The following is a 17,807-nucleotide window of genomic DNA, read 5'->3' as shown; positions in this document are numbered from 1 at the left end:
ATTTCTTTCACACACACACAAAACCCTTGAGTCCATCAGTTGTCCTGCTTGTTGGTGACTATAACAAAGAGTTTAGGGAGAGAAGCGATGGAAATGGTACTTTAAATGAAATTACTAATTTATTTGTTCGATTCTGTTTTCCATATTATTCATTTAATAGCTAGTCTTTTCTCAAGCTAATTCTTAAATCATTCCCCTTCTTGACAGTAAGCAAGCCAAAAGTAAGAATATTCACAATATGATAGAATGTTGTGTAACTTTTACAGTTACAAATACACTGTGTCTTTTTAGAAAATAATTATTTATTGAGTGTCTGTCATGGACCAGGCACTACTGTAGGCTTTGGAGATACAGTGATGAGCAGCGCACTCAAGGTCCCTGCTCTGAGGGGTTAAATTCTAGTAATGGGATATAGACAATAAGCAAATAAATACGAAGATACCAGATAATGAAAATATTTATAGGAACTAATAAAAAACCCACAAAGTGTGTGTGTATACATACACATACTAACAACCATATCAAAAAGTTTATCCAGGTATGTCAAAGTGAGATTTATAAGGTTGATGATAGGAGTAGGAATGTAAAGTTGTTTAATTATATTATTTAAAAAAACAGAAGTTTGGGGAGAAATCTCAAAGTTCAAGATTTGACCTACAGAGTAATATAAATCACTTTATTGACTTGTTTCATTTTGGAGAAAGAAAAGATTTAACAATTTAAAGATTTTAGTGCTTACCCAAATACTGACTTTTAAGTTATTTCCACAATCTACCATGAAAATTTATATTTTAAGTCAAATAGAAAGAGGTTCTTGTAAATTTGATAAAATATATTTGTAATCATTTTTGCAGGTTTAGTGTCTTAAGGAAGAAAAGCACAATTTCCAAGCTGTAAACAGCCTAGAGGTTCAATCACTCTCTGTGCAAATGAGGACACTGACGAATTGTCTAAAATGAAAATTAAAATTAATGTAGTTTTTACCACTGGATAAACTGAGTAAAGAATACATGGAAGCTCTTTGTACTATTTTGGCAGCTTCGTGTGAATCTATAATCATTTCAAAATAAGCTTTGGAAAGTAAAAATAATAATTAAAAAATGGGTGTGTTTTTCATCTTTTCTAGTTTGTGGAGGACTATGAGCCTACGAAAGCAGACAGCTATCGGAAGAAGGTAGTGCTGGATGGGGAGGAAGTGCAGATCGATATCTTAGATACAGCTGGACAGGAGGACTACGCTGCAATTAGAGACAACTACTTCCGAAGTGGGGAGGGGTTCCTCTGTGTCTTCTCTATTACAGAAATGGAATCCTTTGCAGCGACAGCTGACTTCAGGTATGTCCGAGGGTAATGTTGCTCGTGACAAAATGCACAAGTTTCTTCCCCAGAAGCAAGGGGGCAGCTAGAGGTTCTCACTTGTTAGTCCTTTACACTGTCTCTAATTGTGTTTATTCCCTTTTTGATATCAGTTTGACTCCCTCCACTGTGCGTGTACACACAGATGTTGAGTATTGCGTGATCTAATAGCTAAACCAGTGCCAGCTGTACTAGAGTTCGTGTTTGTGACAGCCTCAAGTACCTAAAGTCTCTTTATACATTACAGAAGTATTTCTTTTTACAGTAAGATGCTACCACTGCCATAATAATTAATACTTGGGTCACATAATGGAGCTCTCCCAGATTTTAAATAGATTAGTGTTAGTCACTGGTTTCTCAGCACCTGTGTAATGTTCAGCAGGCACATTGCCATATATATCACAAAATATAGATTCCCTTTTTTTATGTATCTTATTTAATATTTGCTTAATCAAAATCTGGTATCCATTTGGTTTGTTGGGGGTTGTTTTTGTGAAAGGGAAGAGGCCTTCCTCCATATACATAAGAGAAATTTGGCATAAATAAAGCTCTTGAGTAGTCTCTAAAATACTACATGCATCATCAAATATTCTTTAGTTCTGTAGTTTTATTTCTGTGTTAAGTGTCTGCTTTGGTTATGGGAAACACAAAAGAATTATCCTCTGTTTCCAAGATTCACACAGCCTAGTTGAATTGATAAAGCATGTAACCAGGAGCAAGTTAGTGATGAAGTAGTAAACATGGTCAGAGATTATTACAGAGGATCCAGGAGGGGAATGAAGCTGGGAAGCCTTCATGAAATAGGTGGGCCTGAAGAAAAGAAAGATTTCCACAGATGAGGAAAAAAGACATTTCAGGTGGTTCAGCAAAAAAGTGAACCAGAGCTTATATAGAACATTTCTTTTTATGTATGCTTGAGAGTCTCAAGAACTTAAAGAGTTCTAAGAGAACAGTCTTTGCAAAAAGCATGTCATTGAGAAACTTTAAAATATAGATTTATTTGTGAAATTAAGTTTGTTGGTTTCTACAAGGAAGGAATTTCGTATGTGATAAAGTGGCAGACTCTGGTACCTTATAATCCTGGGAAATATATTGAAAGTTATATAGGTGTCAATACTTGTTCACTCATTAGACAGATATTTGTACGCTTATTGTGTAGCTGGTCCTCTTCTAGGTAATCGATTAAATTTTGCCACCATAGTCACCAAAGCCTAAGTGGTATCTCAAGAGAATAAGGTATTTTCATGCCAAGAGAAAGAATATTGGGCTCTCACTGTTGCAGAAAATAAGGATGATTCGTTTCCTCCTCCAATGTGTTGCTTTTTCCTATGAGTAAAAATTACCCTAGTGACTCGCTTGCAACAGAAAACACATTTTTTGGAAGGTCTGAATGATTACAGTAAGGCATTCCACATTGTCCAACCTGCAAGTATAGCATAAATCCAGCTCCTCCCTTTAGCTTTTCTGGTCATCTCTGTCACCAAGGCAGAATCCATCGTTGCTTCTTCATCTGTATATGCAACATGCTTACTACGGCTCCAATGTCACACTTATCATACTCTTATACTGAATTTGATGTGTACGTGTTTTTTCCGATAAGGTAAAAGCTCTTGAGAGCAGGACCCATTTTTTACCCATCTCAGTATCCCGGTGCCATATTTGACACAGTTTCTAGTATATAACATGTTGTAGTACATGTTCAGTTAATGTTTGCTTTAATTTGAAAACTCTTATCTTTTTTGTTCTCAATTTCTGTATGTCAAAAATGAAGAAGTTGTACCAGATTTTAAAGGTACTTTCCTATTATAAAAATTCCATAGTATCCTCTAAACTGTATTTAAAGGGAGCATAACGTTAGGCAAAATGTGTATGAAGGTTCTAGAGATAGCATTACCTTTTTCTGACATCTAGTAAAGTATCTAATAAAACCAACCTATTAACTCTAAAGAATATTGTCTTCTCGCCTCTGAACCCAGTCGGTCCGGTTTTCCACAGCACTGTTTATGGTAGGATCAATCACAGTGCAATTTCAGTATTGGTCTACCTGCAGTGCTTGACTCAGAGTAGCTTAGTACATATTTATTAAGAAGTAAATTAATGACTGTATATATATATACATATGTGACCAGAGTCACAAGTGCTAGAGCCACACATACCTGAGTCAGTCTCACCTTCTTGGTGGTTAGTGAGAGTAAGTGGTAAATTAGTTGTTATTTATGTCTTAGTTCCGGTTGTTGATCAAAAAATAAATTTGTTGTTACCAGCCCTAGAGAAAGATTATGTTTGGCCAAAGTTCTCTTCACAAGTACATCATAAATTTAATAGCAGTAATGGTGAGTGCTTTTTGCAAGAAATCATGTGAGTGTTAGAAAACATCATAGCACTGTGTAGTGCTGTATACCACTTAGCATGTACCACCTAGATATTGTGCTTGTTTAACATTTTTATTTTCTAAAAAGATGTTCAAGGTAAGTAAAAATCAGTGAAGGATGGAGGTGACTTCGTGTGGCCCATAATCTGTTTAAGTTAGAAGAGCTGAGAATTCAGGTTGAAAGAATTTCCTGCAAGCATTGAATCTGTAAGAGAGTTTGCTGCATCGTTAGAATCAGATGAATGAAGTAATAATAATTATAATAATAACAGTACCTAATGCTCATACAGCACTTATCATGTGTCAGACACGGTTCTAAGCATTATCGTATATAAACTCATTTAACTTCTCTCAAAAGTATGGCATCTTACAGTTATAATTAGCAGCAATTTTTCTTGGTTGTATGTAAAATAATGCTTAGAATTAGTGAGTTCTTAAATTTGATTTTTTAAAGAAGGTACTATCCAAATTTATAAATGAAGAAACTTAAACTCAGGGAGGTTAAGTGATTGCCCAGATCATGCATTTAGGAATGGCATAGTTAAAATCCAGGAGGTCTGCCTCCGTATTCTGACATTTAATCATGATGCTATGTAGGCTCTCATTAAACTAATGATAATTCTTTTATAAAACTACATGGCCACCATATTTTATATTTTTTAAATGGAATATGTTCCCTCTTTGACAGATAGCCCTTTTCCTACTATTTATTTAAGTATATTAAGCATTTTTATATAGGGCATTGTTTTTAAATCATATAATTAAAGTAATTCTATGACACAGTATTACAAAATCATTCATATTTTGTTAGTATTCTAGCCTTCAACTGAAACAACTAATTTATTTTTTATTATTGTTACGGATCATACTTACTCTTTGTTCCCCTTATCCAATTTCTTCCCTCCCCTTCCCCCCATCTAATAACCATAGATTTGTCCTCTTCATCTGATAGATTAACTTTTCCTCTGTTGGTTTGTTGTCTAGATGATCTGTCCAGTGCTGAGACAGGTGTGATCAAGTCCTCCCTATTATAGTAAACCAGATGCTGCTTCTGTTACTCTGGAGTGTGCTTTGTGGACAGAGAGGACCTCTTCTTTTTTTTGGTCTCCACTGGTGCCTCTCCTTGTGTCAGTAAAGTTGAGAGTCTGTCGTACCATCTACATGGTGACTGTGACTGCTGCCATGGAGACTAGCCAATTTTGCAGCAGCCATGGCAATTGCGGTGGCTGTGGTGGGCTACCTGCATGAAAATTGTATTTTTGGTGTGCTCTTTAGCTGGTTGCAGCTGGGTTTGGCTTCCCTCAGCTCCAGCCTCAGGACCCTGGTGGAACCCCAGGAAAGCAGCAGCAGCTTGCCTAGTTGTAGCTGGGTTTGGCTTCCCCTGGCTCCATGCCTCATTCTAAGATGTTCTCGCAGAGCAATTGCAGGGGAGAGGGAGAGGGGAACAAGGCGGGATATAGGATGGGAGGAGAAGAAGGGGGTGGGCATGATCGAGGCCAGTGGCACCCCCCACATTCCCACAGGGGAGACCTGGGGGCTTCCAGCAGTGGCTTGGTTATTGCCAGGCTGGGTGCAGATGTCAGGGGGTGGAGCAAAAGCCCTCATCTCCCACCAGCCCAGCTTGGGAACCTGGGGCCCTTCTTGCTGTTGCTTGGTGGTCGTCGTTGGGCTGGTTGCGTGTGTCAGGAGGGTGTGACCAAGGCCCTCAGCACCCCACTACCCCTGGCTTGGAAGAGCCTGGGGCACTTCCTGTGGCAGCTCGGTGGTTGTCGCTGGGCTGGTTGCTCATGTTGGGGGGCCGGGCATGACTGAAGCCTGAGGTCCCCCACTGCCCCAGCTCAGGATATCCCGGGGCACTTCCTGCAGTGGCTCAGTGGTCATCACTGGGGTGATTATCGCTGGGGTGGTTGCACATGTGTGGGGGGGGTGTGGACGAGACCCTGAGCCCCCACCCTTGGGACTGGTTGCAGGTGTTGGGGGCCATGGCTGAGGCCCCCAGCCCTCCCCCCTTTCTGGCTTGGTAGCCCAGGGGACTTCCAGTCCTTCTAGGTGTTATAGATGTTCTTTGTTGACATGAGACCTTTACTAGTTACTATCAAATTTTGTCTCTGGTTGCGGGTACTTTGTTTTTTCTTTCAGTTCTGTGTTGGATTATTTGCTGTTCCCACCAATTAAGTTCTGTACTGCAACTAATTTGTTGTCCTTTGCTTACTTCTAGAATGGGGGAATTTCCTATGGGGACCAGTACTTGAGCTCTGTGGTTGAGCTAAATTGCTGCTTTGCTGCTGATTCCCTGGGGAAGTCTTTTTGTGGTGCTCAGGTTTTAATGATTGACTTTATAGGTACTTCTGGATCTGGTGAGATCTGGTGCACCTGGGTTGTATAGTAACTCTGTCTGGGCCTGACTGCATGCCCTACACTCCATGCCATTCTATGTTCCTGACCAGTCTCCTCTGAGTGGTCCTGTGCTGATTGGCCTGCAGATCAGCTGTCCTTGCTGTGCCCCAGTGTTCTCCCTGTGGGCCCGTCTCCCCCATTGCCTGTGCTCTGAACACTTCCCAGGGGACTGGCCATGCTCCTTTAACTGGAAGCCTTAAAACACCTAATTTAAAACATTTTTTTGGAAAGGTAAAATTGTTTTTATATGATCAGCACTTTCCTTCTACCTTTCTGTAATCTCATGTTGTCCCACTGGTTTGATCTGATCACTATATGTAATGAACAAGTTTCCCCTCTACCAGTTTGTAGCTTTGCAATGCAGGGGAAATATCGTATAACTTGGAGAACTTCTCCATAATGCCGGACACCTTGGTGGTCATTCCATATCAGAGGTAGGGATCTCTTGTGGTGAATGAAGAGTTGTTGGGAACTAAACTTTCTTGAGCAGGGTTCATTCCCTTAGATATCCCATTATGGGGAGCCCCTGAGGTACCTAGCGTAGAAGCTGCGTGTGTACTCTGGAGTTCCTCAGATCCAAGTGCTGGTTCTACTTCATTGTGACTCTGAGCAAGCTGACATAGTTTCTCTGTGCCTTAGTTTCCTTGTCAGTAGGATAAGAATAGTAATAGTACTAACTTCTTAGGCTTGGGGTGAGGATTAGATGCGATAATGTATGTAAACCCTTAAAACAGCTCACGTTGTGAGCGCTCAGTAAACTGGTAGTGGTAGTGGAGAGAGTGGTGTGTTCAGGACACACCATCTGAGAAGCACAGAACAAGCTCATGTGAAAAGAAGCCTCAAGGAAGCTCTTTACTGTGTCTCAAGTGTCCACTACAGGATGCCTGCAGAATCAAGTGTACTTTTTTCATCTGCCATTCTAATAATGCCTTTAATTTTCTCATTTTCTCTTAGTCTAAAATACTTATGTTCCTGTAGTTTCAACATTTCTTAATAATTTCAAAGGAGAGTCATCTATAAGATAGCAAGATAGTAAACCTAAGTCTCACAGATTTCCTTTTGTCTGTTGATTTTATAAGAAAACATAGTAATCATAAGAACAGCTAACAATTACTAAATGTTGACTATCCATGCAGTTATAAACACTGTACCTTTAATCCTCATGGCACATAAGGAAGGTATTGTTGTTAGCCCCGTTTTATTTAGATGAGGAAACTAAGGCAGAGAAGTACTTTGCTCAGTCACATAACTAGGAAGCTCAGAGCCATGGCATATTAAACCTTGGTGACACTTTCACAGTGTGTAACTTATCTCTGAGTGCAAACTCTGTGCTCAAGTGCTGGCATCCAGTAATTTCTGGCATGTGCAGGACTTTGAAAACGTTTCATGAGATGCTGAATCCAATGTGATAAGAATAGATCTACCTCTGTGATAGGTAAAAACCCATAACCCCACTTTAATCATGAGAAAAACTGCCTGACCAGCACTCCTGAAAACTATCAAGGTTATCGAAAACAAGGAAGTCTGAGAATCATCACAGCCAAGTGGAATCCAAGGAGGCATGATGAGACTAAATGTCATGCAGTGTCCTGGACAAGATCCCAGAACAGAAAAAGGATGTTGCATAAAAACTAAGAATAGATGAATAAAGATTGGTCATTAATTAATATTATTGTGTCAATATTGGTTTATTAATTGTGAAACATGTACCACACTGATATAAGATGTTAATAATACGGGAAACTGGGTATGGGATTTTGATATTGTGAAAATATATATTTGGTCTTTATTCCCATCTTCTAGCATACAACTCCTAAAATCCTTAATATCTCCAAAGAGTCTCTTCATATGCTAATAATACCTGGCTTGCCCCTTGGTAGCTTCAGGAAAAACCAAGTTCTACCAACCAACTTCCAGGGAGGGGAGAGGGACTGAAGGTTGAGTTGATCACCAGTGGCCAATGATTTAGTCAATCATGCCTATGCAATGAAGCTTCCGTAAAAACCCCCGAGCAGAGGGTTCAGGGAGCTTCGGGACAGCTGAACACACAGAGATTCCCGGAGGGTGGTGCCCGGGGAGGGCATGGAAGCTCTGTGTCCCTTCCCCATACCTTACCCTACGCATCTCTTCATCTGCATCCTCTGTAATATCCTTTATAAGAATCTGGTAAATGTAAGAACATGTTTCCCTGAGTTCTGTGAGCTGCTCAAACAAACAAATTGAACCCAAGGAGGGTGTTATGGGAATCCTAATTTATAGCTCGTTGGTCAGAATGTTCCAGAGACCTGGACTTGCAACTGTATCTAAGTGGGGGCAGTCTTGGGGACTGAGCTCTAAACCTGTGCAACCTGACCCTATTTTCAGGTAGACAGTGTCCAAATTGAATTGGAGGGTGCCCAGCTGGCATCAGCTGAGATACTGTTGGCTTGCTGGCCAGTGGGGAGAAATCCCACACACTTGGTCACAGAAGTCAGAGCACGTCTTCTGTGTTGATGTGTGTTGATTGTTGCCAAGTAAAAGACCATAGGAAAAACAGTTTGTGTTTTGTTTTACCCATACTGGGGTATATGGGACCTCTGTACTATTTTCACGGCTTTTCTGAAAATTTAGAACTATTCTAAAACAAGTTTATTTTTCAGAGTTGAACTTGACTCTCATTTTGTATCTCTGCTGTCTTGCTTGTGCTCTTTGCTCTGGTGTCTTTTTCCTTCATTAGTGAAGTGAATGTGTAACTCCAGCAGTTGATGGTAGAATAAGGAAGAATACTGTTATGTTCTGCCATGTAGTGAGTGAGCTGATCACTGTACAGAAACATATATAATTATAAATGAAGGCTGATTGTAGATGTCAATTTGTTATTTAAACATGGAGAAGTAATATTAATATTTCTTTCTCGTTTTCTCTTATCTAGGGAGCAGATTTTAAGAGTAAAAGAAGATGAGAATGTTCCATTTCTACTGGTTGGTAACAAATCAGATTTAGAAGATAAAAGGCAGGTTTCAGTAGAAGAGGCAAAAAACAGAGCCGACCAGTGGAATGTTAACTATGTGGAAACATCTGCTAAAACACGAGCTAATGTTGACAAGGTAAAATGTGACTTTCCTTACCACCACATCATGTTAAAATTAGGTCAGTTTGCTTTAACTTGGCTCCATTTTGTCTAGAGAGTCTGTGAGACTTTCAAATAAAGATTTAATATGTGTTGATTTTTATCATCCCTGAATGCTCAATTACATGTTAGGAATTTCTTACTTTACCTTGTTCTTATTAGCTTCTTAAGAGACACTAAAACATGAGATACTGCAGCCAAATGTTCTTTTTTTTTTTTAAGCAATGACGGTATTCCTGACCTGAATTCCCTGCCTTTTTTTCTCATCCTGATGGGGCTGGATAATTTAGAAGGGATTGTATAAAGTCCCAAGATGCCACCACTAAACATTCTCACCTCTGACATGACGCCTGCCCAGCCCCATTTACATTCTCAAAAGTGAAGGTGCCTCCTGAGATGAGGGGGCCACTGGAAAAGAGGATCTTAAAATCTCTATTACTGCTACTGCCCTCCCACCCTCCACCTGTGTTCTCCCCTCGTGGAAAGGGAAGCCCTGTGCCCTCCTCTCTTGTCTTCTCTCTGTTCAGAAAGGCCCTTCCTGGACACCACGTATGGAACACCCTATCTGGCTTCTGGGACCCTCCCCAAGTACTTTCCATCCTGCTGCCAGAGATCGTCTCCAGCAAGCAGGAAGACTGCCCGCCGGGCTGAGGCAGTACAGGTTCTTAAAGGCCTCCATGTGGGGCCTTTCTTCAGCCCCCAAGTATCTAGGCTCTATAGGGGTTCCTCTCAAACTCTAATAGACAAAAGAATTGACTATAAAGCTTGATGAACACACATTCTTGGTTCTTACCCCTAGAGATTTTGATTCATTTGGTCTGGTATGGAGCCTGAGAATTTGCATTTCTAGCAAGTTCCCAGGTGATGCAAACTGTGGACTCGTGGACCTCACTTTCAGTCACACTGCACTAGGTGGACTCAGGTTTTAGTGGAGTTGTCTGCTTGTGTCTGTAGATTCATAACTCTGGTCAGAAAGCACTGGGTTTTTTTTTAAAAAATTAGAAATTCTTTTTGTTCATTTGCTGTAAGTCTTAAGTCAGTGTCACTACTGTCTTAAGCTGATTAAGTTTTTAGTCACATGGTCACATCCCTGTAGGTTCAAGATATCTGTACAAAATGAATGCTGTAAGCTGTCTACTCAGTATACTAATTTTCTCTAAAATTAGGACAAATAGTTTTAAAGTACTAATGAAAATGTATTTTAAGGGCCGGCCCGTGGCTCACTCGGGAGAGTGCGGTGCTGATAACACCAAGGCCACGGGTTCGGATCCCATACAGGGATGGCCGGTTCGCTCACTGGCTGAGCGTGGTGCTGACAACACCAAGTCAAGGGTTAAGATCCCCTTACCGGTCATCTTTTAAAAAAAAAAAAAAAAAAAGAAAATGTATTTTAAGATTCAATGTGTTTGGGGTTTTGAAAGGTAACACTGAGCATTATCAAAGAGCACATATATATATGTAAAATATATATATAAAAATATATATATAATATATATAAAATATATATATAAAAATATATATTTATATATATTTTTAGTTTTATTATAATTATAAAATATATTTATAATATAAAATATATTTTATTATAAAAATATATATATAAAAGCTTTGTTTCTTCCAAATTGACGTCTTGGACAGGATGCAGAACACACTATAAAAACTACTTGAGCTAAGGTGAGTGGGGAAGAGAGACAAGTAATGACAGCCCGCCCGCCGTTCTGCAGCCGTCCTCGTGCCGGTCACCTGCTAGCATCAGGGAGGTGTGGCGGTCTGCGTTATCAGACCTCTTACAGGACAGTAAGAAAAATATCAACAACCCAGTGGAAAAATAGTCAAAAAAAACAGGAACAGGCATGTCATGGAAAGGAAATGCAAATGGCTTTTAAACTTGAAAACTGGCTCAGTCTCACTTATAAAAAAGGAAGTACAATTTTAAAATATAATGACATGTCCTTTTTTTTTTTTTTTAACCTGTCACATTGGAAAAAAGCATGAAGTTGATAATATATTGTTGGCAAAAGTATAGAAAAACAGGAAGGAACCTCTCATATGTTGGTAGAAGGGCAATTTGGTGATTATGTATCAAAATTATGATCCAACAATTCAAGTTCTAAAAATGTATCATACAGAAAAAATCGTACAGACGCGTAAACATATGTATAGTGGTAGTCATTGAAGCATCATTTGTAGAAGCAAAAGATTGGAAATATACAAGCGTCCAGTAACAGACCAGTATAAATTATGTTGTGTCCGTATAATCTAACCATTTAAGAGGAATGAGGATTGAACTAAATGTGCTGATAAGGAATGATCTCCAACATAAAGTAAGTGGAAAAGGCAAGGTGCAGCACAGTGTCTACAGTTCACTGCCATCTGTGTTTTAGATACACACTTATACACTTACAGAAGTATATATGAGGAGGATATGTAAGAACTAAGTCATAGGTATATGCTCTTTTCACTGTAAGTACCCCTTTGGACTTCTGTATTTTAAATTTTTGTCATATGCATATATTACTTTTTCAAAAGAAAAAAAGTAAACGTATAGAGGCTGTTTTAGTTGTTGTGGCTGTTGTCTTAGTCTGTTTTCTGTTGCTATAATAGAATACCACAGACTGGGTAATTTATGAAGAGAAGTAATTTATTTCTTACAGTTCTGGAGGCTGGGAAGTCCAGCATCATGGGGCCTCATCTGGGGAGGGCTTCTTACAGCATTATAGCATGACAGAGGACACCACATGGCGAGAGGGCACAAGCGTATCAGCTCAGGTCTCTGCTCTTCTTATAAAGCCATCTGTCCCATTATGGGGCCTCACCCTGACGGCCTTACCTAATCCTAATTACATCCCAAAGGCCCCACGTCCAAATGCCATCAACATAGGAATTTGGGGATTAAGTTTCCAACACATGAAATTCGGAGGACACATTCAAACCATAGCACCTGTATAACAAATTACACCCTAGAAACTTTCTGAGTAAAACCACCATTTATTCTGCTTACAGATTCTGTAGCCAAGAATTTGATCAGGGCCCAGGAGATGGCTCCGCAATACCTCAACTGAAAAGCTTCAAGCACTGGAAGTATTATCTAAACTTAGGTTTTAAAGCCTTGTTCACACTGTCTGGCTCAGCCAGTTGATTCTGGTGATTATCTAGGGATGGCTCCCCATGTGACCTTTCCATGTATGCTGGTTTAGCCCTTCTCACAGCATGGTGGGCAGAGTTCCAAGGGCAGGTGTCACAAGAGAATAAGAACCAGGCCGAAACCGTACCACCTTTTATGACCTTGCCTCTGAAGCTGTGCAGCATTATTTCAACTTCATTTTATTGGTTGAGATAGTCACAAAATCCCATGTAGGTTCAGGAGGAAGGAGAAATAACTCTACCTCTTGATGGAGATTGTGAAGATTCTGGAAGAGCACATAGGAAATATTACTGTGACCAGTTTCAGAAAATAAAATCCACAGTGAGTGGTCAACTCTCCAAAACAGGATTACATTAAAGGAGACTGCTTGTAAACTGAGGTACAAATTCATACTGAAAACTATAATTTTGTGTGCTGCCCTAAAATGGGAAAAGAGAAAGAGGCAGGGAAAGAGGCAGACAAGAGGAGAAGAGGTTGGAAGGAAAGGAGAGAGAGAAGTAATTTGAAAGTGTCTGTATTAAAAAAAAAAAAAGTTGGAAGAAGCCCTGTGCTTAGGGGATTATCATTAGTCTGAGTTTATCAAAACCGGTTTTTTATTCCTATCCCTAGTTACTCATTCCCTTCCATTTGGCAGTCGAAGCAAGACTTTCTTTAGCTTTAATTCATTAAATCAGCTGATGCAGACCTTAAAAGTTTCCCACCATATTTGTTAGTTAAAAAGACCTTGGAGGTTTCTAACAGAGATGCATTGGAAGTTTATTGCAGGGACTCATCTAAAATGAAAAATTAACTCTTCTTATAACATCCTTGTCATAGCGATGTATCTGCATTAGAAAGCGGTACTGGGTGTGCTGTGATAATTACATTTCGTTAGAATGGAGGCTTCCTACCCTAGCTAGTCAGCGGTGGACTTGAAGCAGAGATTTTCCAAAAACCCTGGTCTCTAGGGAAGTAAAATTGCAACAAGTGAATTGGTTTTATGTCATCATTGTGTTCAGTCTACAGTTGTCCTTTGGTATTTGTGCGGATACCAAAATCCGTGAGTGATCAAATTCCGTGTATAAAATGGCACAGTACATCAACCCTTCTTATCCGCAGATGCCGACGGAACTTGCAGGTATGGAACCTGCAGTTTTGGAACCTGTGGATATGGAAGGTGACTGTACTGTATTCTTTGTGGGGTTTTAATGCTCAATTTTTCCCTTCTCCAAGTGGGTCCTGTGTCCATTTGACTAAGCTCGTTAGTCTTTGATGGCTCCCTGGCTTTCTGACTTAAATTTTATACTTCTTGCTCCTGATCAGGAATGAGCCATTTATCTAAGGAACCCTAGTTCTGTTTGGTAGGAATGGTATTTAGCAGCCACAACCTAGGTGCTGATTTGCTCACTTCTATTGGGTTGTCATTGCTTTGTGACCTTTCAATCAATAGTGCTAGGAAATAGGTATTATTAAAAGAAAAAAAGTAATAAGATCATTTACTATTTCCAATTGAAATTCAACATTACAGACATTTTACCTCTTCGATTTTGTACTTATATCTTTTCTCTTATACTGAAAATTTTGGTTTCTTAAGTACATTAACATAATTGTTTACTTTCATTGTCCTGCAATATGGAAAGCAATATCACTGTCACTAACCAATTACAAAGTGAAATTTAAGATTTGCTGGGGTTTTTTCCCCCCCATTTGTTGGGGTTTTGTTTTTATTTTTATCCTTAGCATCTATTCTAAGATGAATATTTCATATGTGTGTTTTTAGACATCCTTGAAATAATTTTTTCCTCTGTATGATTTTGTCACCAACTTGGAATGTAGTCGGTCTTATGTTTTAATCTTTTTTCAACTTTTAGGGTTTGCTTTTTTGTTTTCAGTTTCATTTTTGAATATGTAAAATGTTTATTTCCAAAGTAGAAATTGCATAACAAAGTATATTCAGAGATACCTCACTATTCCCTCTGCACACTTCCCTTCCTCTTGGAAATAAAATTGATTATTAGTGTTTGGTTTATCATTTCATTATTTCTTTTTGCAAATGCAAGCAAATGCATGTGTACTGCTGTCATACACACACACACACACACACACACACGTAACTCACTCTCTCTACTATTCTGCACTTTGCTTTTTTATATAAAGTTTCCACTAGAGAGCTAAAGGCACATCAGGAAAGGCACGTTGGTATTACATCCATTTGTGTGTTTACGCATAACATCCATTCTTATATTTCCTGTTTTTTTGGTCTTATTGAGTTTTTAAAATTTTGTAAGTAATAACTGAATTTTTTTTAAAAAATTCAGAATGCCAAAGTGTGGACTGTAGAAGTTATTCACCCGTTTAACCACACACACATTCATAACTATTTATGTACAGTAAAACTCAGTATCCTCAGGCCCTTCTCTGTCAGAGAAGAGAGGACATTTCTTATTAAAATGTAACTTTTGAATTGTTATATTAATAATTTTTTAGTTATTGTGCAAATACATCATTATTTATCAATTCCTAGACATCAGACAAAAGTTCATAAATTCTCAAATATAGTGTAGCAAAGTTATTTTCTAGTATCTGGTATGAAGATGATAAAGCACTCATTAAGTATAAATAATAGTTACTAAATAGGAATTTTATTAAGCATAAATTAATTACTCTTAAAGAGGAATTAATAACGTACACATATTGATTATAAAGTACTCCAATGTAATTCCTTGAGTTTTATCTTTGGAACTATCACTTTGTAGCACCTTTTTCATTTTTATCTTGAAAATCGGAATAGAAAGATCAGGTTTTTCTCACCCTATCCTCCCCAAACAAGAGCTCTTAAATATTTATTCTTCTGTTATTCCCTGTGATTCGAGAAAATACTAAGTGCATAATGCCTATTTGCTTTATTTACCCTATTTTCTTCTTTCTAGGTATTTTTTGATTTAATGAGGGAAATTCGAGCCAGAAAGATGGAAGACAGCAAAGAAAAGAATGGAAAAAAGAAGAGGAAAAGTTTAGCCAAGAGAATCAGAGAAAGATGCTGCATTTTATAATCAAAGCCCAAACTCCTTTCTTATCTTGACCATACTAATAAATATAATTTATAAGCATTGCCATTGAAGGCTCAATTGACTGAAATTACTTTAACATTTTGGAAATTGTTATGTATCACTAAAAGCATGAATTGGAACTGCACTGAAAGTCAAATTCACTTAAAAAAAGAAATTAATGTGGCTTCACCAAGAAGCGAAGTTCAGCTTATTTCATAATTGCCTACATTTATTACAGTCCTGAATGTAGCGTGTGAGCTTGTGTGTCTCGGGCTGTCTTTCTTGAACTGTTAAATAAAGAAGCGAGATGGGGGTGGGGAATGGGAGGAAAGGCTACTTCCTCTGGTGTTTATTATAAAGCTTAAATTTTATATCATTTTAAAATGTCTTGGTCTTCTACTGCCTTGAAAAATGACAATTGTGAACATGATAGTTAAACTGTACCACTTTTTTAAACCATTGTTATGCAAAATATAGAAAAAAGTTATTGGCATGGTTGTCACATATAGTTAAATTGAGAGTAATTCATCTGTAAATCTGCATTAATTACCTGGTGATTGACTTAGAAAAGTGGTGTAAACTTGTCCATGGAATTTTTGAATATGCCTTAATTTAGAAACTGAAAAATACCTGGTTACATCATTCTCGGTGTGTTCTCAGTGGCATTGTGGGCCCACTGCCCCATGTGTCCTGGTGAGAGAATATATGCCTAGTTTGGAGTACAGCTTTTGTAGAGAAGATTCTTGAGAAATAGCTGTCTGCTAGGAGTCTGTCCAAATTTAAAATGTGTGCCATACTCTGGTTCTTGAAAATAAGGTTCCAGAGCTGCTTGATTGCTTTTAATAAACTATAGTTTAAAACGAAGGGCCAGCATGTACTTGTAAGATAATGTTAGACTACAAGGATTCAGCACCTGTTGTGTTTGAACCCTCTTTTCCTCTAAGATGCTGGTCCCCGGAAATTACATTCTTCAAGTGGTGAGCATGTAAGTGTTAAGTTCTTAATCTTCTGGATGGAAGCAGGACATGGAGGAAAAAATGTCAGTAGTGCTAATGCATTTTGTACTAGAACACTTCGGGAAGATATTCATGCTTGCCACCTGTTCGTTTCTAAATTTGTACTCGAGGTTACAGTTTGGCTTTACAGGAGTTGTTAGTATTTGTAGTCTGTTTATGTTTGTAATGAAGAACACCGAAGCTACATTTTGCTAATGTTAACATCAAGCAGTCAAACTCGGGTATAGTGCAGACAATATGTTTGGCACACACAGACCAAATATTGGGCCATGTCACCAGTGTGTGTTGTTCCCACCGGGAGAATTCTAGCACACCGTTCGGGAACATAACTTCAATGGGAAATATACCACTGTCCAATTTTTCTTTTCCTCTTTGGAGTGAGGCTAGGACAGTTGATTCAACAAAGTTTTTTCTTTCTTTTTGCTTAGTCCTAATTGCAACATATCAAAGATGTGCTCAGGCATTCCAGGTAACAGGTGTGTACATAAAGTTAACAACAAAAACAGGCTTTAGGAACTCAGCTCTTCATATACTACGTCCAGCTTGTCATATTAAATATTTGTCCTTAAAGGGTTTGAGATGTACATCTTTCATTTCATATTTTTCATAGGCTCTGCCATGTGTGGAATTCAAGTTACTATTGTAATACTGGCCAGCGGGCCCAGCCATCTCCATGTATACTCACTGCAGTCTTATTGAACCAGGGGTCATAACCACTAACATTGTGACTTTGCTTCCAGACCTTTCCTCTCCTGGGTACTGAGGTGCTATGAAGCCACCTGACAAAGACGCATCACGTGTCTTAGGCTGACGCCACTACCCGATTTGTTTATTTTCAATTTGAGCCATTTAAAGACCAATAAACTTCCTTTTTTTTTAATGTTTGTGGTGTCATTTGATGTTTACAATACAACATGTAAAATTCAGATTTATCGACCAGGGTATCTTTATCGGAGATTTAAAAACACGTAAGTCTTTTAAGCTATCAGTTTGGGGACTTCCTTTGTGTAATGCCAGATTTACTAAATAACAGTATTATCATTGCTCATGTTTAATCAAGGCTCAGAAGTGGAAGGACTGCCATGTGCACAATTACACAGAAGACACTTTATGCTGTCAGGAAAATCACAAATATGTGCATTACTTTTAGAATGCCACTGAACTCTAGAGTGAATAGATGACATTTCTAATCATAATGAAATGATTATAGGACTATATTTCCTATAATTATCAAGGACTACATTTCCAACTTGTGGCAAGAGTGACCACCCTGATGCCATTCAGCAAGCTTCAGGTCATTGTCCTTCACGTTTGATGTTTGCTGGGAAATCATGGCCTATTAACTGTTAACAGTATGAGTGAGAAACAGTCTGGCCCAATATTG

General features: G+C 38.6%; 1 protein-coding gene across 1 annotated transcript in view; it reads left to right on the top strand.

Annotated features, from left to right (window-relative positions):
• RALA (RAS like proto-oncogene A) overlaps positions 1 to 15,467 on the top strand; it is a 79,318-nt gene extending 63,851 nt beyond the window's left edge. Inside the window, exons 3-5 of the mRNA XM_063114338.1 lie at positions 1,127 to 1,335; positions 9,036 to 9,210; positions 15,288 to 15,467. Of these exons, the coding sequence (XP_062970408.1) occupies positions 1,127 to 1,335; positions 9,036 to 9,210; positions 15,288 to 15,410 (507 nt within the window). The 3' untranslated portion in view covers positions 15,411 to 15,467. The remainder of the gene's footprint in view (positions 1 to 1,126; positions 1,336 to 9,035; positions 9,211 to 15,287) is intronic.
• Positions 15,468 to 17,807: the final 2,340 nt, after the last annotated feature.

Source organism: Cynocephalus volans, chromosome 11 (genome assembly GCF_027409185.1).
Source record: "Cynocephalus volans isolate mCynVol1 chromosome 11, mCynVol1.pri, whole genome shotgun sequence".
NCBI classification, from domain to species: Eukaryota; Metazoa; Chordata; class Mammalia; order Dermoptera; family Cynocephalidae; genus Cynocephalus; species Cynocephalus volans.
This window is presented reverse-complemented; position numbering and strand designations above follow the sequence as displayed.